The sequence below is a fragment of the Cygnus olor genome, chromosome 1, assembly GCF_009769625.2.
Source record: "Cygnus olor isolate bCygOlo1 chromosome 1, bCygOlo1.pri.v2, whole genome shotgun sequence".
Classification (NCBI taxonomy): domain Eukaryota; kingdom Metazoa; phylum Chordata; class Aves; order Anseriformes; family Anatidae; genus Cygnus; species Cygnus olor.
Genome location: NC_049169.1, coordinates 121,162,609 through 121,188,255, shown reverse-complemented (window position 1 = coordinate 121,188,255; position 25,647 = coordinate 121,162,609). Strand labels below are relative to the sequence as shown.

General features: G+C 36.6%; 1 protein-coding gene across 13 annotated transcripts in view; it reads right to left on the bottom strand.

Moving 5' to 3' along the window:
• DMD (dystrophin) overlaps window positions 1-25,647 on the bottom strand; it is a 1,063,969-nt gene that overhangs the window by 924,703 nt on the left and 113,619 nt on the right. For all 13 annotated transcript variants that reach the window (XM_040530986.1, XM_040530983.1, XM_040530994.1 and 10 more), the window contains exon 2: window positions 23,800-23,861. In XM_040530986.1, the coding sequence (XP_040386920.1) occupies window positions 23,800-23,861 (62 nt within the window). The remainder of the gene's footprint in view (window positions 1-23,799; window positions 23,862-25,647) is intronic.

The window sequence follows — 25,647 nt, the reverse complement described above, 5'->3', positions numbered from 1 at the left end:
ACAGAAGGAAAATGAACACTAATCCTTCTGATGTCTCAATAAATAGTTTCAGAGAACCTGAAAGTTAGAAAAACATAAATTTACTCCTTAATAAACTGAAATTCTGTCTCAAATACTGGAAGCCCAGAGACAGCCCATACCTTTCACCACTGACAAGAAAAATACCTGGTCTAGAAGACAATCAGAAATTTGAACAGTTACTGATACCTATTTTTCACTGTTCCTTGTCAGAATTTTTGACTAGTAAATACAAGTTCAGTTTCTCCAGTAGAAGAATGAAACCAGGCTCTGCTGCAAACCACAGTAGACAATTTTCAAAAAGAACTTTTAAAAAATTCAGGTGTTCCTCTCTTAATGGAGTACTTCTATAGACAGTTCAAACAGACGGATGCAATATGCTTACTTTGTCCTTCGATGCAAAAGCTGCTAAGTTTTTGCTTGAGAAATTTTTTTATTTTTACAGTTTTCAATGCTACTGTTCTATATATATCAGCCCTTTTCCCTTTTAAATAGCTAAAACAAAACAGCTGGTTTAAAAAATGCTTAATTAACATGCAGTTTCCTCATTTGGGTCAAAATTTCCCGTGCTTTTTTTTTTTTTTTTTTTTTTTTTTTAAACAGCCTTCAACACCCACTTTATTTCTAACAAACACCAGAGGAATCTCCAGGAAAAGCCACCGGGAAATCTCCAGCTAATCGTGCATGAACCGACATGTGCTGAAACCATTTTTGGGTGGTTCTGTGCAGAGCCAGGAGATGGACTCAATGACCCTTGTGTGTCCCTTCCAACTCGGGATATTCTATGATTCTATAAACCCAATGTGTTGCAGCTGACCCAACACCTGTGCTGAAGGGGACAGGCGCTCAGGACCACAGCAGCTCCCCTGGTGGCCACCTCAGACTCAGCCCTACAGCTTCTGTTGAACACACCGCGCTCGGCCATCCTGCCCTGCTGCCACAGAACGTGCCCACACCAACTGCTCCAGCGCAGGTGTACCAGCCAAGGGCTTTACCTATGACAAAGACTGCTTTAACCACGCTGCAACCACAACTAGCTATCCAGCCAGAATAATAAACATATTTACACCTCACAAGAAATATAGCTCATGTATGTTTTATCTGAAACCATAGAATCATAGACAACCTTAAAGATCATCTAACTCCAACCCCTCTGCCATAGACAGGGATGTCACCCACTAGATCAAGTTGACCAAGGCCCCATCCAGCCTGGCCTTGAACACCTCCAGGGATGGGGCATCCACAACTTCTCTTGGCAACCTGTTCCAGTGCCTCACTACCCCTACAGTGAAGAATTTCCTTCTAACGTCTAGTCTAAATCTATCCTCTTTTAGTTTAAGACCATTCCCCCATGTCCTATCATTATCTACCCGAGTAAATGCAGCATCTCATGTCATTCCCAGGAGAGGCCACTGTAAAAAGTGTGACTTCCACGCTATGTCCTCGCCCATGTCCCAGGAGAGTTTGGCTAACTCTTTCTGGGTCTTTGCTCGTCTACTTTACTTTTTGATCATCTACTACATAATTCAGTATGTACATAAAACACATTGGAACAGAAGCAACACATGGCTTTACAAGCTACTTTTCATGTGATCTTCAAGGCTGGAATGACATTGCAAGGAGGAACTGATCGCCACAGATTAAAAATAGGAGAGAAGTGCCAGGCCACGTATTTGTAGTCTGCTGTTTTTATTTACAGTGACTGAACCATGTCTATAAATAGACCGTGTCTGTTAAGGATTAATACTGATATCATCTATAATGTCAGAAAACACGTCTCCTTGTCGTCAGGGCTGTCACACCCCATCAGCAAGCCCCCCTCGCTGTGCCACCAGGTGGAACACCCCTCATGTCGGCAACGCGACAACCTCTTCCACATGCTTCATGATCCTCCCCAGCCCTTCGCACAGGGCAGGCCACGAGCCCTAGCAACAGTGACAGTCTATCAGGAAGCACAACTTCGATCACAGAACCCAGTGATGGATGAGTATTTTTTGCCCTTCCTAAAATGGTGGGATGGCTGGTGGTGCCGGCAGCAGGCCTGAAGCTGTGCACAAGGCCGGGTGACTGCTCCGCACCCCTGCCCACCCTCCCGCTGAAAGGGGCTGTTGTGGATTGCTCTTTACTGTAGGAAGCCATCAGAAGCTGTCATGGAAGTGCATGGGCATCCAAAACCACACATGTGCCCCCTGAAAGCTGCTGCTTTTCCAGCTACAACAGACAGTCCTTTCCCAATATCAAGCTTGCTCCGCCATTCTGCCGCCATCTTCAAGCCAGCATTTCTCAGGCCACAGCCCCATCTCGCACTAGTCACATCTTACCAATCTCTGGTTGTTCACACTCTTCTCCTGCAGAAACTCATCTTTCTTAAAGCACAGCAAAACAGCTGAAGTCATAACAGTATTGAGCAGAGCAAGCAAATCCCTTCAGAAGTTTTACAGCTAATAGAGAGCGTATCTTCAGTAAATGTGTATGCATATTTTTAGAGAGAACTCTCAAGACATAGTTAGTGACAGCCTTACTGGTATATACATGGTGATGTTGACTCACCCTCCCTTTGTTATACAAGTTGCACACCAAATTGCAAGTCATTCCACACCCTATGTTTGCATAGGTGCTTGTTCCTAGTTAAAGGTGGTATTTCACATTCACTTCTATTAATTTTATTTATTTATGATTACTGCTTCAACTGCTTCAACACAGGTTTCCAAATCTTACTCTACTTTCCAAATTCCTAGTTGCCATGCTCTCCATATATTCAGTGGCTTTTAATATTGGTATTCTGTATTCCCCTGTTTGAAACACTGATAAAAATGGAGAAAGCACGCCAGCCTCATTCAATATACTTTTTCTAGTCCATCTGTGCAACACAACTGCGCTAGAAAATAAGTTTTGCAAACATAGCTTGGTTTCACCTAGCCCATGTTTTCCCAGCTTGCTGTGAAGAATATTATCTGAGACAAAGTCAAACAAGGCACCAAGGTCAATATTTATAACTTCAACTGCAAGTCATATAACAGCACTCATACCCAATTTAAAATTATAATTGGCATTACCATAGTACTTAAGAATCAATCTTGGACCAGTACCCCCCTGGGCTAAGCAGCATACAAACAGAGAGAGGAAAAAAAATACCAGACAAGTTGTTGACCTACGGATCACACTGCCTGAGTACTAAATAAAGACATAATGGTATACAAAGATGCATCAGAGCAAAAGGGAAATACAAGACAAGCAGCAACATACCCAATTACTATCACATGAATACCTGAAAAAAATATGTTAAAAGAAAAACAAAAAAAAAACTCAAATGCATGAACACTTAAAGATGTTCTTAAGAAATTATTTAAGAAATAATAATCAAGTAGACTTGTAGAAATACATGTGGAGCTTTTCTGAGGAAAAAAAAGAAGGGAAAAAAAACGACACACACACACACACACACCACCAACAACAACAAAACCCAACAGAACAGAAAGAGACCAGAAAATTAACAAGTGGGTAGTAAAATCTGATAGGCAGGAGTTCACTGCTGTTATTTAGAGGTCAGGTAAGGCAAAGTGGAGCTATAAAGAGCTTTGGGAGCAAAGACCTGCAGTTTATAGTTGATGCAGTCAGAAAGGGGATCCACTAAAAAAATACATAGAGGCTTCAAGAAAAAACATAATTTTGCACAAGAGTGTAATTTTTTCAACTTCGTGGTTTTACTGACGTTACTGATATCACCTCTCACTGCTTTCATTCTTTTATTCTGATCCTGTGTTATGTTTTGTTCTAATTACTGTGCTGTCAGGACAGGAATATTGACTGTTTCTATAACTGGCAGAAACAGATATCTGACTTCCTTGTCTTCCTCTGAACATAAAATAACTCATTTCATCTACCAAGCCTCTGTTCCATCTCGAAGAAAGCCAAACCAAAACACATCTCCTGCTTGGGTTCTCTAGGATTCTTAGACCTCTCTGATGTCCTGTCATTGCGGAGGCTTGGGGCATTAGTGGTGCCTCACTCACCTCCATTTTCTGTGTGTGTTTTACAGAAACACTGGATGCTGAAACAGCACTGTTTTATTAACAGTACTTAGCTTCATAAAGATGAAGTTTAAATATGAACAAGGAACAAAATGTGTAGCATTGTCTTCAGGTTTGAGGTTCAAGTAGGCAGAAGAATGTACAGCAGTAAGCACAATGGCACCCCGCTTTTTGTTGCCAACATGAAGATGATGATAATCTTTTTTTGGGGGGAAAGAACAAAAAAAAAAAAAAAAAAAAGCTTGCAAAGCTGAAATTAAATACAATCAGTGACATTCTTTCCTGTATCAAAATGTCGTAACACCAATCTGCAGTTGTAACTGCAAATCTGAGCTAGAGATGCTGGACCGTATTTGGGGAAAATACTTCCTTAGCACAGCATTATTTTTCTTCCTTCCAGCTTTAGGCACTCACAAGAAAGAGCTGAAGGTACAGTTCAAATGCCTAAAGACATTTCCATCTGTATAACTTTTCCTTTGTTTTAATGGAGAACATTGCTTAGATGTACCAATAATACGTGATTACTGTACATTAAGTCAGAAGAGGTTAGAAAAATCAGAAACACTGACCACCTTAATATCTTAATATTGTTAGTGAAAGCTGACCTTTTCCAGTATGAATTCAGTCTATGATTTGGTTTCTTATTGTCAATACCCATCCAAATTCCTTGATAATCATTAACTGTTACTCATATCATCAGCTACAAAAGTGAAACGATGTTATGTGGATCCCAAATACTTATAGTTTAACTTAAATGAAATTCATTTATTAAACACTTTGACTCATGTATCAGATCAATTTGAGACTCATGATTTGACAGTCAATTTCTTTATATGCTGAATTTTATAGCTTGGTATTTATTTATTTACTTATTATTTTATTTATTTTTTTAGGAGTCAATCTCTTTACATGCAGATAGTTTTATTGTCCATTGTTTAGTAATTTGGGTGAGGCAATTTTCCTCATCACTTTGGTGATAACCGCTTTAAAAAAAAAAAAAGATAATTCGAAGACCAAAATGTTTTTCACAAGAACTCCTATCAGTTGATGTTGTTTTAGTGCATCCATACTTTGTACAGTCATATACATCTAGAATAATATTAGTATTACCATTGCTAGGATTACCAAGTTTTGTGACTCAGGTGACAACCATCTGAACACCTCTAGTCTATTTATGACTGAAGGCAGAGCAGCATGAACGTTCACATAGCTTTTATGGATGTGATGCATGTCTTTACTAATGATACTGTGTGAACATATTGTCCGTTTTCTAAAAACAAGTTTGGAGTTAGCTAGAGTGTCTTTTAGGCTCTCATAGCATAACAACAAGGGATATATTATATACATTATATACTCAAGTAATAGTTTCTGTGTATATACACATATGTACATAGAACTGACTATCTCAGTTCTGTCAGTTCTAGATATCAAGAAAAAAAAATACAACTGGCATTTAATTTCAGGTAATAGAATTTCAGGAACGACAAGCAACATCTCTAACTTAACTAAAACTAGATATCCCAAGCTGCATTTTTTCCCGTATTACAGCTTGCCTTGATAGAATTAGGCACCCCTTGATGATGGGGCAGAGATATTGTGATGGTGACTGCAGTATCCTCTCACCTTTATACATGGCGGGGAATATATAGTCCTCAACCAGGCACCCAGAGCTTGAAGAAAAATAACATCAATGTCCCCAAACATATCTCAAATAACCAATTTCTTAAGAATTCCTTGCCATACCAATTTATTTTGATTTGCCACTCTTGTGGAAAAAACTATCCTGCTTTTCAGATTCCCTGTACTCAGATTCATTTTAAAGTCCAGGCCAATTTAAAAACAAATGCAAGATTTGTCCTAGAAAAGCAAAGATCATTTGAGATCTATTATAAAATGGAAACAGACCTAAAAAGTCACACAAAAGAGTAAAGCATTAGGTTATGCTTAATGCCAAGGCTTCTTCTCAACTTCTCCAGTTTTTCAACTATGGTTTTATCATAGGCAAAATCAGTATCAAAATAACAAACGTTGCACATGTGAGAAAGAACAAAATTTGAGAGATCTGACTAAAAGGAACTCAAGTGAAAAATCCATGTTAAATAGTTTAATGCACTTTTAAATCCTCATCCAACAAATAAACACATATTCTGACTTCCACTACATGACAAGAACTCGTACAAAGCAAGTATGATTGCAGGACTGAAAATATGTGGTATAATCAAGTTATACTCAGTTATAGTCTCATTTGGTTTTCCCCTTCTTCATGGAAACTTTTTCTTTCCTCCTTTTAGGTAAAATAAATTAATTTTGGAACTTTCTTGAAAATTCAAATATGGATGATAGGAAGGCATTTAATATATGACTGTTTCATTAAAAAAAAAAAAAAAAAAAGGTAGGCAAAATCTACCTCTTTTTCTACCCTGTAATTGCATTTCATTTATAAAGAAAACTTTACTTTTCATCAGGTAACTATGATGCAAGATCATGATATGTTTTGGTACTTTGAAGTATGTCAAACATCTTGAGATTATTTGACACAGACTAGTCTGCCTAAAAGCAAACCATAACATTATGAAATGTTAAGCCATGCCTCTTTTCCTTTTTAAAATGAAAACTTTCCATGTTGTGCTACGACCATTTGGATTCATTGACTCTACAGAGAGAAAAAGAAAACATATTTAACTGCATTATGGGAGAAGCTAATAATTACATGGACTATTTTCCACAGTTGAATTTGAGAGCTTCATATGCAGTTCATATATTCTACCCAATGCATCAGTTGCGGAGCAGACCACATATGCAATACCTTCATTCTTTTCTGATATTTTCACAGTATAATTTAATATTAGGTTATAAGCTTTTAAAATAGCATAAAATTTTATATGCGGACATTATTAAATTGTGATTACTTTCCCCAAAAGGCCCGCCATCATTTAGTTGATAAGATACGTAGCAATGAATGACAATTTTCAGTTTAGATGAAGCATGTGATACTATATTGAATTAAAATACTAATATTTAGTGAAACATTTGTATAAAACAAATATGATTTTATACTACTTATGTGTTCCTTTCATTTACAATTAAACACAAATTCATGAATGCACAAGATCATAATCTGCTACCAGTATATTCATTAGTAATACAAGCAATAAGATAATTACAAAATAACACGTTCTTCACTAAGAGTTAGCAACAGAAGATTCTTATTTTTGTTTCCTTGCATTGCCACAGTTATTATAAGCATTCAGATGAACCAATTCTACACCACCCTCCAGAGTAATACATTAATCTCTCTCATCTGTTTGTATACAGGAATTTTAGGAAGACAAGCTTGCTAATTTCTGCAATACTTTGCCAAAGTTCCACATCCAGTGCTGGGTGGCGTGAATATCACCATGTTTGTGTTACAGCCATACCTAATAAGCCTAATCAAAGTTAGGTGCCTGTTGTGTTTGTCGCTGCATACACAACTACAAGATGTATTACAAGCAGTCACTGCAGTGCCCTGTTGCAGGAGAATGTGGGCATAGTTGCGTGGTGCCATACAGAGCCTCAGAACTGGTTTGACTGCACATGAATCAGTTATGCAGCCTCAGTGGTCATACCTATGGTATGACCGACTCCTGCTCAGAATTCTCCCTGCTGTGCCCCACTGATCAGTTCCTCAGAGTTCATACTTGCCTTTTCATCTAGGGAAGCAAGTAGACGTACTCCTATAAAGGAAAGTACATGCACACAGATTCATCACAATTTGTCTAATTCTCTACACCGAAGGAGACCTGCACTGGATACCAAGACAGACCCACTCTTCCCAGTCAGATGTTGTCCTCTAATTTTCTCCTCCCAGAAAAAAAAAATAAAAAGGGAAATAGAAAATCATGACAGGAAGTTTAATTGCAAAAAGGCCAATTCGCCAGAAGTAGAAGACAACCAATAAGCTAAAAATATCTAACTGGTATGTAGGCCTAAGTGACCTAGATAAATTGAGGAGAATATTGCAGCTAAATGAAAGGGGGTAGCAAGCTATTAAATATGTTTCTCTTCTTTAGAGATAAAGGAAAAACATAAAGAGGGTACATTTTTCTATTAAGGCTCATGGTTTCTATTATTTGCTCATAGTCTTACAGAACTGGGAAACGTAAGATTTAAAAGACACTTGTGACCTGTTTGACCTTCTCCATATACTTTTCCTGTCAGCCCACCAGCTGAATACATCTTCAATCAACCAGAAAAACACAAGGGAAAAAACAAAGCTTGTTTAATACTTGTCTTCTCCCTTTAGCTAATGGGCAAATCTAACCGAATAGTTTAGCACGGCGTAGAAGGTCACTGAATATCACTTAGCGTTCTGAAATGTTGAGGTTTTCAAGTGTATTTTCATTATTTCCTGGCAAGTTAAGAAAAAACATCTGCTGTAGTAACAAAGAGAACATAGTAGCCACAGTGTCCAATATTCAAGCAATTTTTAAAAATCACATTGAATAGGATTTTTAAATCAAAAGACAAAATTTATTTCCAAGTGATCACCTCACCATCCTAGATTCTCAGGGAAGACAACCTTTGGTGCATTTTTTTGTAAGGAAGATACTTTCTGCTTTGAGGGTTCACTTTTTTTTTTTTTTTCTTCCTCCAAGTTTAAGTAAGCATTTAATAGTTGGGGATATTTAATCAAAGATTACACAATAGAGCTCCAAACCGTGTAATAAGCACTCTGGTACTGACTTTTGAATGGGAATATTAAGTGCATTTTGAGTATGCTCTGGTATGCAAGTAGGGACCATTTTGGATTCCACGCTTAACTCTACAGTATTTAGAGAAGGAAAAATAAAAAAGAAAATTGTTTTGAATTGGTTGCTTAATGCAAGCTCAAGGACACCTCAGAGTTGTATTTTTTTGCTTTCTCTATCCTGAATCTCAGCAACCTCATTTTCTGGATTTCCATCATTATAATATTTGTTTATCATTCTTACGTGATCAGAACAGGGGAATGACTTGTTTAAATTTCTGAGTTGTATTTGCCAGATTTTTAGTACTGTATCAGCTCTACCATTTCTTGAAAATAATGCACCCTATCCATGACTTCAGATTTTTGCTAGATACAGCTAGGCTTTCCAGTCTAAACCTAAATTTGAGGAGTCTGCTTCATCTGGCACAATCAGCTCAAGCTTCATCTCCTGTCCTGTGGCCCTTCTCAGTTTGAGCCTGAATCAAAGCAGAGACTTCCATTGTAGAATCTCTCCTTAAATTTCTGCCAAAGGATGTGATGGGGTGAATATGTTTGGTGTGGATAGAAGAGTGGGGAGACTACAGAATGGAAGATATGATCCAGGCCTTCTTGTGGGCTGCACTTGGAGCTGGGCCAAGTGAAGGGGATAAATCACCACACACCACTTCCTGAGCCAGGCTCTTTGTAGCTGGACTTTATGTAACGATAAAAGCATCTGGCCGTTGTGTGCCTACTCCAGGCCCTGCATTCATTCCTGCCTCCCAGCACGCTGAATTTCCTCACCCACCCAGAAGTGAGTTGGGGCGTGTACATTGCTCTGTCACAGCTGGAGTCTCAGCCTAGCCTCCAGCTTTTGGATTAGTATTTCCATGCCTAGGAGGGCCATTTTGATGTTATGCTAAATATAGTGTCATTAATATCTCACTGTGGAAAGAGATCCTCATTTACTGGGGAAAAAAAATCTTGAATATTCTAATACATAATTAGCATAAAATTATTGTAAGTGGGTAAAATAAGAACTGCTATTTTGGGCAAACCAAGGGCTCTTCTAAGTTCATCCATCCCTGCTGGTGGCCAGCACAGAACCCTTAAGAAAAAAAAAATATATGAACGAATAGGACAAGCAGTACATCATATATTGTTTCAGAATAATGCCCTAATTTGTGTGAAATTATGGTTAGGAATTTCCTAAACTCCATAATGTTCAGCATATTCAAGATGGAGTTACATTTCATGGTGACATCATTTGAAAGATCAAAAACTAAGTGAACGAGGTTTTTTTGAGCTTCATTGGGAAAGATATGTGACTAATTGTAGACTGCTCTGGGTGGTAACACATCATTTAGGATATATAGTATGCAGAAAGGTAAAAACAACATAAGCGTTATCTGTTTTTGTGTGTTTTTTTGTTTGTTTGTTTGTTTTGTTTTGTTTTCTTCTTTTAAACAGGTACTGATTGTCATTTGCCATTTAATCACCTAGCCACTCAATATCATGTAAACAACCAAAAGCTTGCAGAAGGCCTGCTATCTGACCTGAATGATTCTGAATCATCAGTAGTTCTGCCATATCACTTTACCAGATAATTGTCATCCCATCCCAACACAGATTTGCATGCAACTCCACTGCTAATCTTTCTCCATTGTGTGAGCTGACTTCATTTTTATCCTTTGTTTTCTGTCTTACAGCAAAGAGCTTTTTGAAACACAAGGTCTTTTTCATTTCATCTTTTCAAGAGGAAAATATCAAAATATTTACAGATACTCACTTTTTTTCTGTATCACTTGCATGTATGTATTAGTACTGACTCTTCTGAAGAATTAATGCAATTGTGAAATGTGTCTAAATTTGCACCATTACTGCCACATATAGAAACAGTTCTTTATAGCTCCCCAAGTGCATGAGCATCATTAACACCCTCCATTTTTTGGTTACAAGGTTTAAATAAGCCACAGATTGCAAACAAAGTTAATGGCTTACAGCTTTATATATGTTTCCTTTGATCCACTCTTTGCTGCAATTTTGTACTTCTATTCCTTTTAGAAGTGACTTCTAATGCCATTGAACTTAAGACAGATCCTCAGAACCATGCTGTGCAAAGAAATGTACTAATGAAGGAAGCTTCCGTGTCTCCTCTAGAGTAAGCAAATGTAGAAAAAGTTCAGCTACTAACCTGTGGCCTTCCCTTACCACCTCAATTTTTCCCCATACATTCATGCAAACCATAGCTTTAATGTGAGTGGTCCACCACTACCAACAAAAAGCAACTGTTAGCCTTTAAGGTGATTTAACACATCACCTGGTGGAAAACAATGACAATGGATAAAATCATGGCAAGATGAATGAGGAAATATCCAACTGGGGGACCTATGTGACGCCACGTGAGACCAGAGATCACCAAAGTAAGGACTAACCATAGCAGATCACATTCAGAGACCCTGGAGGAGATCATGGGTAGAGCCAGCCACCAGTGTGAGAAGCTGTGTGTGTGGAGCCAGGTCCAACTTGGTAAGAGCGCACCTTGGGATCACCTGCACTCACCCACCACCGCCAGCAGCGTGGGCACCATCACTCCGTCACCTCCTGGGCCACATGGGAGACCATGATTGCCAGCTGCCACTGATGGCTGAAAAGGTGCTGGGTTGTGCGGTCAGTACACAGATGAGTCAGTGTGATTCATGTGTGCATGACTGAAAAAGGCTGATCATCTAGTAGCCTGCTATGGACTCCCTGGCATGTTTCCTGCAAGTGAGGTATTAGAAAATGTTGGTTTTATTAATTTTTAAGCTCTTAGCATAAAAGTTTTCCCCAAAAAATAATAATAAAGCATTAAAAAAATCTTATTTTAAACTCTTGTATTAACTGCAACTTTCCAGAGACAGTCTTTTTCTGTTTTACTGATCTAGATATAATTTTCACTTTATGAGGAATGTCTTTTTTATTTTTAACTGCCTCAAGGAGATGCAACATTTACTCCTAACTCTTACCAGGCGTAAGTATAGCTTTTAATATAGTATATAAAAGTAATATTTAGCATTTATATGGCAAAGATACAGTCAGGTAAGAATACAAATGCTCATTTAGTCTATATCAATAATTACGACAGACAGCACTGGTCAACTTGCTTCTAAGCTGAAGCTTAAAGATCACAACATATCAAAAAAGGGATGTACTGGTCTTTCCCTTATGCAAAAATACTAGAAGAAATTTCTTGAAAGCTGTTTCAGTATCCCAAAGCATATGAGATGGTAAAAAGCCACATCTGATAACCTTATATAAAGGTATTTTTTATTTTTTAAGATGATTTGAGAAAAATGTCTTCTCTAAACACTTAATTTCAATAGAACCAATGCTAAGTACTTGAGAACACTAAAAGTATCCTACTTTTAACTCAGCTGTGTGTGCTTGCCACTAGTATTACCAGGAAGTAAATGTGATGGGTTTAAACTGGCAAATCAATCAAACACACTATGAAAAGAGAATAGAAAAGAAAAATGGCTATTCTGTGTAATAACACCTGTCATGTAGATCTTTGAAAAAATTGAAAGTATTAGCAAAGTCAGTGATGTGAATATCAATATTTAATTGGACTGGGATACTGAAACAAGAAAAAAAGATTTACAAATCAGGTAACCTTTCCAGAGCTGAAAAAAAAAAAAAAGGATTTTTTTTTTTTAAATGCCTAATTCTCTAAGCAAAGACTTAATAGGGTGCCTGCATCAATTTTACCACTGCTACTGAGAAATAACTGCAGATATCATGTGCAAGGTCACAGTCTTTCCCTTTCAAAAGAGCCCATACATATGATCAGAGAAAGAACAGAGTAAAGCAGCTGTAACAGTTACACATAGTCTTGAGGTGTTGGGCCGGAAACACCAAGATCTGACTGAGCACCTTGAGATGTAAAAATAAATATACAAGGTCTTGAGCAGATAAAATTATTTGCAACCACGTACAAATAACATTATTATTTCTAATAATGTCCTTCTACCAGAGGAACATCTTTTATAGTATCATCTTTTATGTTTTCATGCCACAGTAGGACCTAAAATACAGGCATGCGGTTTAAAGAAATTAACCTCAGTAAAAGTTGAGTTTGATGCAGGTATAAAATCATGTCCATCAGTAAGTATATCCTTTGAAGGCATAAAAATTCTTTGTGCGCAACACAGGTATTAAAAGCATAATAAAGAAAGCAGTACATAAAAACGTAAGTACTTACAGAACTGAGAACCATCTAATCATCACCAGCATTGAAACATCAAAATCCAAAAATGCACTCTATAACATGAATGCAGTCTGTCTAAAACTGAGTCTTTTGGAGTTTGGGGAGTTTTGTTTTTAAGACGTTCTTGTTGAAAAATATTTCATGCATTCATACACATAGGAGGAGCGGCCAAACTTCCTGATTTCAAAGGCAGCTCCTTGAAAGAAGTGACACTGGCTGAGAGGCACAGGATATACTTAGGACCTCAGGCAGAAGTTTTAACAATGATACACAGCAGCAGGGAGGGCAGTGGCTCACCAGAGGTCCCACCTGTGGGCTACAGCATGCAGCTAGGCTGGTAGCTGACAAGCTACCCCCTGACTTTCAGCCTCACTGACTAGCGTGCCGTGACACTGAGACAAGGATGTATGCTGGATAGGTGCCCCACTCCTAAGTGTACGTGCTTGTACCTTCTCTTTTCCCCTCTCCATTGAATGTGATGCATGTTTTGCAGATAGGAGGAATGGTTTGTATGATTTGCTTGGGCTTCAGTGTATTTACATAATATAAAGTAAGTGGGTTCAAACAAAATGCTGTTTTCTCATGTTTTTATTTTTGAACTTTCAGCATGAGTATAAATTCACTAAAGTTTTATTTGCCTGTATGAAGAGTTTTGCTTTGGAGGTTTTGAAGATGATTAGATGTAATGGTAATGAATTCTGAGCATGGAAATGATGATGTCTACTGCCAGCAACAATCATGCAAATTTGTAAATGTTTACAAATTTGCAAGCAAGACATATGTACCACTGAGACCAATATTGTAGTGCTATATTTAGCTTGCTCCTTCAACCCCGAGATACTTACACAAAAATAATTTCAAGAGAATAGCTTTCTATTTAGTTTTATTTAGATTAATACTTTTGACTTACAGTGCAGTAAAAATATATGAGTATTTGAATAACAGACTATGTGGTGCAAGTCCAAATCTGAGCAGGAAAACAGTGGATTTAGCTTGAGTATTTTCTTCTCCAGTAAGATATATTAGAAATGAAAGTCCAGTGCCCTCTATTGCTAACAGTAGTGATTGTTTTGCTTGCTTTGGCATGTTTAATGCATCTGAGGGAACCTTTGATATTCTGCAAGAATGGCTACAAAAACAAGAATGCAAAGACAAAAGATTTTAACATAATAAAAGTGTATATATTTTAGTCAAGCTTCCTACTTCCACTAATCTCCTCTGAAATTTCAAATTAAAGGTCTGGCATACTACATTATTTTAGAAATGTTTAATATGTATTCTGTATTCACTCAGACGTTTCTAACGGTGAAAATGTGTGGTCAGGCAAATGCTTATTGTTTAAGATAATTTGCTTTCACGTGTTTTGGAAGGGAAGTCACCTACAGTGGAAAACATTTTAAGCCTTAAAATTTGATTCCAAAAAGAAACACAACCTTTATATGTGCAAAGAAAAGATACCAAGAGTATTACATCATCTTCAGTGGCTAGGCTGCAGCAGCGACAGCTGTAATGCTTTCTAACTGCTGGAGGTTTCCCCACTGAGGGCAGTTGTGGAGAAACACAAGGTGGCCTTGGTGCCCTGCCAGGAGCTTGCATGGCCACCACCAGGGTCAGGCTCTGAGGTGGACATAAAGCTCTGGTGGAGACAGACCCCCACACTCCACAAGGAAGAGCTGCTCCTGAACTGTAGCTAGTTTTGAATTTAAGCACGTGAAGGGAAAGCACAGAAAACATGTCCCTGCTTGTGCAGTCAAGGGAGCAGAGCTGCTCCGAGCTTGCAAGCAAAGGGTCTGCTGAGAGACACGGCGAGTAACTACGCTCCCTGAGCCTGCCGAAAGACCCGCAGATAATAGAGTGGAAGGAGAAGTTTCACTTTTCATCAAAGTGAAAAGAATCTGCTCTCCAAGAGCTGTCTTGTTTAATTGCAGTCATTTAGACGTTTGGGGGAAAAAAAAAAGCAGGCAAAGGTGTAAAGTCTCCTGGCAAAGGGAGAATGTTACGGAAGAAAAGCGTTTGAGAACCCCGTCCCTTCCCACATATGTAGCAACACCTCTGCTGTTTGAACACCAGCTTTTTAAAAATAAGAAAACACATCCACAAACAATACAGAGAGTCCCATTAGTATTTTGTTTACTTCATATATCTGTTGTTGAGCCTTTGAAGCATAACCAAATACATTTTTGTACCTTCTGGGTTTTCAGTGCAAGGGACTGGTACTGACAGTTTTAAAGGCATCTCCAGCTGAGTGACTGCCGCAGTGGGTCATGCAGCTTGCACTTCTGATGTTGAAATAGAGAAGACCTCCCTCTTAAATAGTGCTTTGTTTTTGTCATGCTGCATTGAGACACCAAGCGACTTCTGGCGTTCCTTGTTTTCAGAGTAAATGCAAAGGGATTCATCCTGTATTTTATTCCCTGACAGCATCCAAGCCTATGTAGATTGGGCAGACTTAAATATTGATAAATATTAAATTGATAAAGGAGACGTGCCCTTAGTATTTTTCCAACGAGATAAAAATGATATCGGAAACAGAATGTAAGAAGTCATCAACATTACAAATTTGAAAGCTTGTACACAGAGGTGACGTTACGTGCAGAAGATGCTTGTGCCTCTAAAGTGTCCTTAACTTCCATTCATGCTAAATTCATACAAAAATCTATTAAAGTATATTCATACATAGTAGAGTTCTAGAATAAAATTCTGAGTAAAATAAATGGACATATTGCCATTTATATTACCTTAAAAAGCATTTCATAATTAATTAAAAGTTATTTTTCATTCCAAAGAAAACTGACTTGAAACATAGTAAATATTCACACAGCATGCATACCATCTTGTTGCAACATTAGGAAAAAAAAAAAAAAAAAGATGCAAAATATGGACACCTAACAGGAAGTTTACTATAAAAAATAGCAAATAATTCTGAGCCTGTGCTTTTCCTGACACTTGCTTGTGTATTCTGGAGACATCCAAAAAAGGAAAATAATTTAACACTTCACAATGCAAATGTGCTTTCTATACTGGGTTTAAACAACATTTAGCTTCAAACAAAGATGAAAAGCTGTTGCTTTAATAACACAGAATAGACATGATAGACCTTTGGTGTGCTCTTGCAAGACGTATTATAAAAAGATTATTGGCATAAGGAAGTCTGGTATTTTAAAACACTATGTATCCCAAGGGTAGCGTTGATCACACAGAGCTGAAAAGCAAAGTTAAGCACTATTAATCTTCAATGAGAGTTCTGGTTATTTGCCACAATGTAGAAGAGGAAAGTCATTTGGCTCCCACCTTACTAAACTACTCTTGCTCATCACCTTCACTGTGAGAAGCATCTTAAAAGGCTGTCAACAGAGAACAAAACTGAACAGACTAATTAGGTATTCAGGATAGATGAATATCAATCTTGCTGTCTTACCAATAACAAATAATATGAATTGTAAGTTTTTTGGATTTACTACAAACATGATGCAATTTTAAATCTGTACGATTTTCTGACAGTTTTCTGCAGGTATTACCAATGCTTAGTTTATGGTTCAGCCAACACCTACTGTATCCACTTTTAGTATGCTGCCATTAAAGATTTGATCAGGGTTTCACCACAGATGCAATGTCAGGGTTTTACTAACAGTCTATCTTTCTTTGTCCCGGAATTCTTGATTAATAAGAGGTGAATATATAAAATGATGCCTGAATTTATCTTACATGGGATATCCAATGTTCCTTGACATTTATCCCCAAATCTGTGCTCCTTTGTTGAATAGAGCACAACTTTGTTTTTTTGGTGAAATTCAGCATAACGCCACTGACCCAAATCAGGAAATGGATATAAGCACAAACCCAGAAGCTTTTAAAGCAATCCATATTATGAATATGCAGTAAAATTACAATACATTCTACTTCATGACTTGAGAAATGCAACATTTCTCCATAAGACTTTTACCTCAACTTAAAAGAGCAAGCCTTTTTTTTTTTTTTAATTCTGTAATTGAGAATGAATGCAATTGAGACTAGTTTGCATTTGTTAAAATATGTAAATAAGTAAACACAAAGTGTTCAGATACCTCCTGACTCTTAATTCCACTTGAACAGAGTATCAGGCAATGTAGGAAGAGCTCACTCTGGTTTCTGTGGTTTAGCTGAGAAACTGTCAAAAGGCTGGATGAATTAGGCAGATTGAGGGGACATCTACACTGCAGTGTCAGGTACTGGTTCAACACACTGTATAAATAATTAGCTAGATGCAAATGTTTTTGGCTGGGAATGACTGCAGGCTAATATGTGGCGATGTGGAGCTAGGAAAGTTTTATTCACTCTGTTTCTTTGATAGGCTTTTGTGAGAGCAATAAATGCTTGTAAATTGCTAGATCATCACAGCTCTCTGAATTAACTTTTCTGAAATTCTCTACAATGATATTGAAGGTCGTCCTGCAAAGGCAATGGTGATGCACTAGTTAGAAATCAATTCTAAAAACTGAAATCCAACACCATCTGCATACCCTACTGATTATTCTTATATGTGAAAATTATGGATCTTCTTTGCCAGTCCCCTCTTAGAAGTGCATATGTGACTACTGTTCTGCTTCTACAAAACACAACATGCCAACAGATATCAATGAAGCTTGAGCACACTGATATGGACCCCTAAATACAATATTTAATTTTAATTTTCCCACTGCTCACTAACCCATCTAAGCAACTGTCTTCATTTGACCTACAGGTTAATCGTCAAGATAGTAGTTTGCACAGGATAAATAGTGAACCTTCTAAACCTCTTTGTTTGTTTGTTTGTTTTTGTTGTTGTTTGTTTGTGATTCATTGCCAGCCCCCTTCCAGCTCCTTTTCATGATTATTAATTGTAGTCCAAAAATGTAGCTTAAGTGATGAATTTAAACTGGTGAAGTTTGGAGTAGATTAGCCATAGTGGCTAACATATTTTCACATAAATTACAGATTAAACTATTCTCTTCCCCACCAGACTACTCTGTTCTCTTCAACAGACTGCTTCCAACCCTGCGTCTCTTCGAGTTCACTTTGTCACAAGTGTCTTTTTTTATTTGTTTTAATTTGATGTCATTTTTAATGATAACACAGAAAACTGGGCAGGTGTGTAAGCAAAAGCAGCAGTGCAAATTTCTCTATCAGATATCAGACTAAGGGAAGTTCAGTCTCTCTGTACCTTAAATATTTGACATACTTCCTCAAAAAGTCAGTAAACATTTCATTTGTGCCAATCGTTTTCATTGTGTGATTTGTAGAAGGCATTTAAGCTACAATCTCAAGAAACCACTCAAGTGAACAGGAGTCTTGAATAACTTCAGGTTGTCCATGAACTCAAGAGCAGAGGAAGAACTGCAACCGACCCTCACCTCATATCATATAATCCACATATGAACACAGGGTAATTAGGAGAGTATTTAGACTGCTATGTGGTTTGACTAACATTGAGAGTATTGTACCCTTCTCAGTTTGTGCTATCCCTGCATAAACCATCTAGCTAATATTCAAACAACTTAATGAGCAAAAAACGTATTTTGTTTTACTGAGTGTTACTCTACTAGCCCCCTGTATCATAAATTAGGCTGTCAACCTGGCTATCTTTGACACAGGCTATGTCTTTATTATGTTTCTTCACACAATTACTACAATAATAGGAATCTAATTTCATAGTCACCACACAAACCACGCCTTTTTTTTCCTAGTATTTCCATCTGCTTATAAAAAGATGCCATTTTTCATAGTTTCAGTTTTCCACTACAATGATTACTTACTGAAGAGTCTTGGTTTTCCTTGAAGCTCAGTAATGAAATACTGGGTATCTTTAAATTTATTTTCATATTCTACCTTGTTCAGTAACAACAGTGGAAAACCAAAACATGAGGTACAGAAACTATCAAAAATTACCTCATTTTTTCTCCCTAAAAATCTATCATTCTCTGATTTTTGACTCTACCTCATTGAAGATTAATTATTCCAGTGTTTGCATGAAAAAATGCAGTCATATATAACATCTTCCTTATGTAGTGGAATTTTCTACCATTTTCTAGCAGAAATGTGGACAACATGGTTAAACTTCTGAATTTACAAGTGATTTTATGAACATCTGTTTTTTGATACTGCAGCTTAAAATGTTGAAAATTCATTCACAAACTACCATCCTTTTATGAAACCCACTTACAGGGTAAGCTGTTGAAAATAAGTTCAGAAAACTCAAGTTATCCATAAGGGTATAACATAAATTGAAGCTACCAAAATTGACCTTGTTTAGCTGATTGTCTTGTCTGTACTGAGAACAGATCCTTTTATTGCTGTTATTAAAATTGTCAGTACTTTGAAACACCTTTTCCATAGTGAGGGAACAAAATAAATTACCAGTATTTATTTATATATTTATATTATATATTTATATATTTCCTTTTCTGTGTCTTTTTGTTTGTTTGGTTTTGTTTTTGGTCCTGGAATTTTGTTATTTATAGACTCTTTCCTACATGAAAATAAAGAACATTTCTACCTTCAGGAATGCTTCGTATTTTGAAGCCTATTATGCAATGAACAACTAAAAATGTTTAACCAGCAAGGCCACACAAGCTTATTTAAAATATGGTAGAGGCATTGTTACAGTAACAGTTGTGCATGTTTCAGAGTTCCATCAGACAGTTGCTACATTTGAAGGCTCCTGACATTTTAGCATTCTCCCCAAAAACATAGTTAAGATTCTGTGATTCACTTTCATTATTTCAAATTTTAAAAGTTTGGAATCTGAGCAAAAGCTATATTATCCAGGACGTGAAATATATTTTATGAAAGTTCTAATTATAGTTCTATTATTAAAAACTAGGTTATAATATGTTCCTGTGCTACTCTTATGTAAACCCTGCAGAACCTCATTACTTTATAAATAAAATTCTTTTGAGGACAAAGAGAATCTCTTTGTGAATAAAATATTAAAGTAATACGCTCCACGTGTTTAAAGTTGCTTTGAGTTTCAAGCTACTGAATGCCATTTAGATTGTAAATCAAGAAGGTATCACTAAAGAAAATCATGCAAGTGTCTATGGTTAGAACAGGGAAAATACAAAGGTCTCTTGGATTACATTCTTCAATTTCTCCTATAGTTTTGAATTACTAAGTGTTTTGTCTCACGAACATTAAAAGCCAACTTTTGGCCTGTCTTATTGAAATACTGATGAGTTGCTTATTTAGATGAGTCACATACTGCAATCTTTAATGCACAGATTTTCTGTATAATCCAATTTCTGGCTAGTAAAAGGAGTAGGCATTAGAGAGTAACTTACTCTTTTGCAAAGCTGTTAAAGAGAGACCTGTAATTGCATTCTTCCCAGTTTTTCATTTTAGAGCACCCCATTCAACAAGCAAACAGAAGTATGAGAAGAGACATGGCTTCATCCACAGCAATTGTAATCTTGCTGACAGTTCTGCTACCTTTTCCTAGGTACCCTTTCATGGACTTTTTGGACTCTAGAGGTTTTTGGGGTCTGCACATCATGGATGTGCAAAGATGTACAAAGATGTGGTTGAGAGATTTTACAGATCTCATTTTACAAACTAGATTCCTTACCTACAAGTTCATTGCTGAACTGAGAGCTTCTGAGTCTGAAGTAGATACACATGTTCCAACTACAGAGTCACTGCATGCATGGCCAGAAAAAGAACTACTACTTTCCTCCAGGCCTATGATTTGAACAAGTGTGGTGTTTTGTTTTTTTGTTTGTTTGTTTTTCCCCCATGTAAATATACATGGGTTCTTAGGTTATGCTAATGACATATACTGGAAAATTATTTTTCAACAATTTACTATTCCTCATATTAGAAACATCATTTTCATTTACATTAGCATTTACATTAGTGAAAACGGCTTGCAAACATGAGCATTTTCAAAGCTTAGTGAAAGAATAAGCATACAGAGGCACTAGCAGTCTATAGACTACTAGTCTATAGACTGAATTTCCAAGAAAGGAATACAATCTTTGGGGTAGTGCAGTGCAGACCCAACACAAATTAAGATCTAGAGCATTCACAACTATGTTTTTACTTTGACTCCATAAGTAGTTTTTTGTTTGCTTGTTTTAAAAAACAGTAGGCTGGGGGAAATTAAAAACAATTTCATTCAACCCTAAATATCTTACAGTTGATTAGTGACCTGGATTACACTATTCAAAGATAAGTGAGTGACATGATATATTCTTCTGTCTTAATTCAGACCCCTTATGTCAATTTTCTTAAGAGAGCACCTCTACAACCACATGGAAGTGAATGTAAACCAATTCTACAATTAATTGTACTTTTACAAAGCTAACAATGATGAGAAGTTGTTAACCAGGAGTAGCCCATTAACTGAAATCAATTCCACAACTAGAAACAGGGATGGATTTGAATCACCAAAAATAGGTCAGGAGAAGAAGGGGGTATAAGCTGTAGATTTCACAAGAAGTGAAATTTCACGTTGATGTCCTGAAAACCACCTATCCCAAGACATCTTGGTCTTTAGAAGAGGGAGAAACACAGTCCCAAGATACTGCACAGCTATTGACTATATTACAGCAGAATACAGGCAGGGCCTCCTGTATTTCTCTCCTGAAAATCCGAGACAGAAACAGAACTTGCATGGTCTATGACTGTACTGAGGAGCAAACCATGCTTTCTGCATGTATACCACACAGGCAGCTAACAGGTATTACCAAGCTTACCAGACACACGCAATTTCCCTTTTCAGACTGACTATTCTGAAACTATTTTGGTGTTATGCATAATGATTTTGTAGGATGAGATCAATTTGTCCAAGATTTAAAGATCTTTTTGTTTGTTTGTTTGTTTTGTTTTCCTCCATAGATTGTTGAAGTAGAAAGACCCTGTCCAAAACACAGGTGACACGTGAGGCAGAGTAAAATTTGAACCATACTGCTTAGGAGACCTTCCTCACGGTCCCAATAAAGTAGAGGGAGATTAGCACTTCTCTTGGATGTTTTTGAACTCAAGTTCAGATATACCTATAAATACTATTTATAGAATTGAACTGAAAGGTAGCTGAAATATGCTCCACTTAACTAGAATTGGAGGAAATACATCTAGATCATTCAGATGACTGGGTCAAGTCTTAACACTGACAACATCTGCTCATAGGTCATAGAATTAAAAACCTTCATAATTCTCGTTCCTCTTCTGCAGACTTGCACTAGATTTCCTCAGTAATTACAAGCTTTGCTGTTCTGTAAAACAGCCATTTCTAAGCAAGTAACATTCTAAAGAACATCACATTTTCTTCAGATGTAGAAGCAACGGTTACTTTTAGTTTCCTGTGACAACTTCTGTGACCATAACAAAGCTTAACTGGCAATCCATTTCAAATTAGCTTAGATCAGATGACTGCTGCTGGGGCTATTTCTTTGTATGTAGAAGACCGAGATAGTACATTATTCAAGCTAAAGCCTCACTCTTGCCAAGTAAAATAAAATAATTACAACTCTCACCCTCTCACTCTCTGTCAAGCACTTCCATTATCACAGCCATAATAAATTTGCTTTTTTTTTTTCCCCTCCTTTTTGCAATAGTACCATGTTGGTGACTCATTTTGTTCGTGATTCACTGCACTTCCCAGAGCTTTTCTCTGCTTTATTATTGCCTGCACAGTTATTCCCCTTTCTATATGCATACATTTTACTTCTGTCCTACATATAATACTTCACACTTGTCTCATAATTCATCAATCGATTGAGACCATTTCTTCAGGACTGTATTTCATCCTAATCCTTTCCTCCAAACTGCTAGATATCTCTGCTGTAAAGATGCTGAACACAAATGTATGCTGTCTAAACCACTTGAGTCACTATTAGGAAATGCTCCAGACCATGGAAAAGTCATATGGGACTCTTTGTTTGACTGCACCACTGCTGAGCATGTTTTTCAGCATTATGGTGGCTATCTTACTACTCTTTTTTAATGAGAAGAATCAGATGGGACATAATCAAAAGCCAGACTAAACGCAAAATATACCACAGCTACTATTTCATTATTCTCTATCGCCAATTATTCCCTAGCAGATAAAATTACAGATTATAGGGTTGATTTATTTTATTACTGGCAAATACAGTTTGGTAATTATCTGCCATGAACTTCAAAAATCTTTAATCAAATTAATAGCTTGAGCTCATTTTTTACCTGTTATTAAAGATAGAATTATTATATACTACTGAGTGGGAGGGAACTCTTAATTAAGTAGTTATTTGTTCTTTTTTTTTTTTTCCAGATCTTTACCATTCTGTAAGAGTTCACAAAAGGCAACTATTTCAAAACATATTATAATCAACTTCCATCATTTGCTGACTTAATCACACCTCTTATCTTTGACCTTGCTCCTTCCCAACTCATATGGTTTTGTTAAATTTGTGATTGCAACTAGAAACAAGAAAAGACAGGCCCAACAGAAGAAACTCCTTGGTATATTAAGAATACAACAAAGGAGTCCAAGAAACAGTAAGGTATCTGTGTAACTAGTTTGAGAAAGGCAAAGTAAATCTGGGCAGACAGCTGTTTGAGTAGATGATGGCTTCTTACATTTCACTTCCTACTGAAATCAAGGTAATAAAACTTGAACATTGTTTCTAATAAATCAGTCAGCTGAGCTCAGTAATACCTGCAATTTATCATTGTTATATTGAAAAATAAGCCTCCGTGGAAGAATATATTTTTTTCTTTTTCTTTTTCTTCCTCTTTTTTTTTTTGAAAAATACACAAAATATATTTTGATTTCTAAATAATAATAAGAAATTAATTACCTTAGCAAACTGTGCATTTATCCATTTTGTGAATGTTTTCTTTTGAACATCTTCCCGTTCATCTGCCAGAGAAAAGTAAAGCACTTATTAGAATTATTCAACAAAATATTACACTATTATAGATTAAAGTTTCATTCTTGGTTTGTAGTAATGTTACTAATAACAATTCAGACAAATTCAGGGCACCTGTTTGGATGTATTCTTCCTTTACATTTGCATCAATATATTTTTAAAAGCCTACAGGTCCCTTATAGTCATGGTTTGGTTCTGAGATGTATATCCCTGTCTCCTCTCACCCATTCTGTGGTATCTTTTCTGCTGGAAGGTAACATGTTGCAGTAGGACCTGACATATCCTTTCCAAATTGTAATAAAACACGTTACCCAGTGGCTGTGGCACCAGAAAATTATTCTACTGCACTTAAATAGCAAGTACTTAAAATAGCAAGTTTATATGCTTAGTTCATATTTCCTGGTGAAGTGCAGTCTTCTGGACCACAATGACAGCCCCGTCATCCCTTAACTTTTCTGCCTTCAGTTATTTACTTGTTATGCTTTATTAAATATTTCCCCTCCGCTGGAAGAAGAAAAAACAACCAAACACTCATTTATTCAACTATACATGAAGTTCACTCTCAATTCTTTAATTAAAATATACATATATATATTGTAGAGGGAGATGATGAACTCAGACCTTGACTATATTGATATCTAAACCATGAGTACAGTTGTGATACAGAATGGAACTCGACACACAGAGGTAGAATTCTGATGTATTTTATGTAGAAAAAGAAAGATGCCTTCATCTTAGAACCTAATAAGCATTTGCTCAAAAAGATCTATAAGACATCATCTCTGAAATAAAACAAAAAAGCAGACCTCTTTTTATGGCAATGTCAAACCAAATTAGAAGTAAAGGGCATATGTAGAAAAGGCTGCAGAATGCTTATAGTAAAACAAAGCTCACCATCTTTTGGTTTGCAGTAAAATTCTCTACACTTCTTAAATAAAAAGGGATATTAAACTCCCATCTGAAATGTTCAGCAACTAATAATGTTAATGTATTCAACTGAATTTGAAAGACAGGTATGGATGAGCTATACGAGATATGCACAGCATTAATAATGCACTTAGCTTTCTCTTCCCCCCACCCTCCAAGGAGACAATTCAAGGCAAATCTTTATGATACAAATATATCTTTTGTTCTTAAAACCTCACTTCAGACTTTAAAGGTGCCTTTCAACAAGGATGTTTTCCTTTCTCAGCTGTACAACATACTCATGAGAAAAATAATACTAAGACTGCTATTGCATTATGAAAAAACTTCTGCATGCAGGATGGAGCAGATTCTAATTGCTATTAGAGGATCATGAGTGAAAAGATTTATGATGTATTACTGAAAACATTTCATAAAAGTTGGCTATTATATATATACATTGGCATTATATACATACACTGCTTGCTTTGTAAGAAAGAAACAAGATGTGTAAGAGATCCATGCTTTTGGTAATTAATGATGCTAAAGCTGCTTAAGTTTTACTTTTCCCCACAAGCATCACTTCCATCTTTGTAAGTAAACTGTTTACTGTAGAAATTTTGACTTCTTCCAGCCATGTGACATAGGCAGAAGATGGGAGACGGAAGATGTATTTTGTTGGTGAAAGATACATATTCAACTTGATATTGTATTACAGCCTTCTTCAGCAACTTCATATAAAATATTACATATAGATAGCTATTTCTATTTAATCATATCTAATAAAAAACACCAGATGCAACCTTAAAATATGGTAGAAGAAGAACATGTGGTATTTAACAGGGAAAAGGAGAGTCAAAAATACCTACCTGA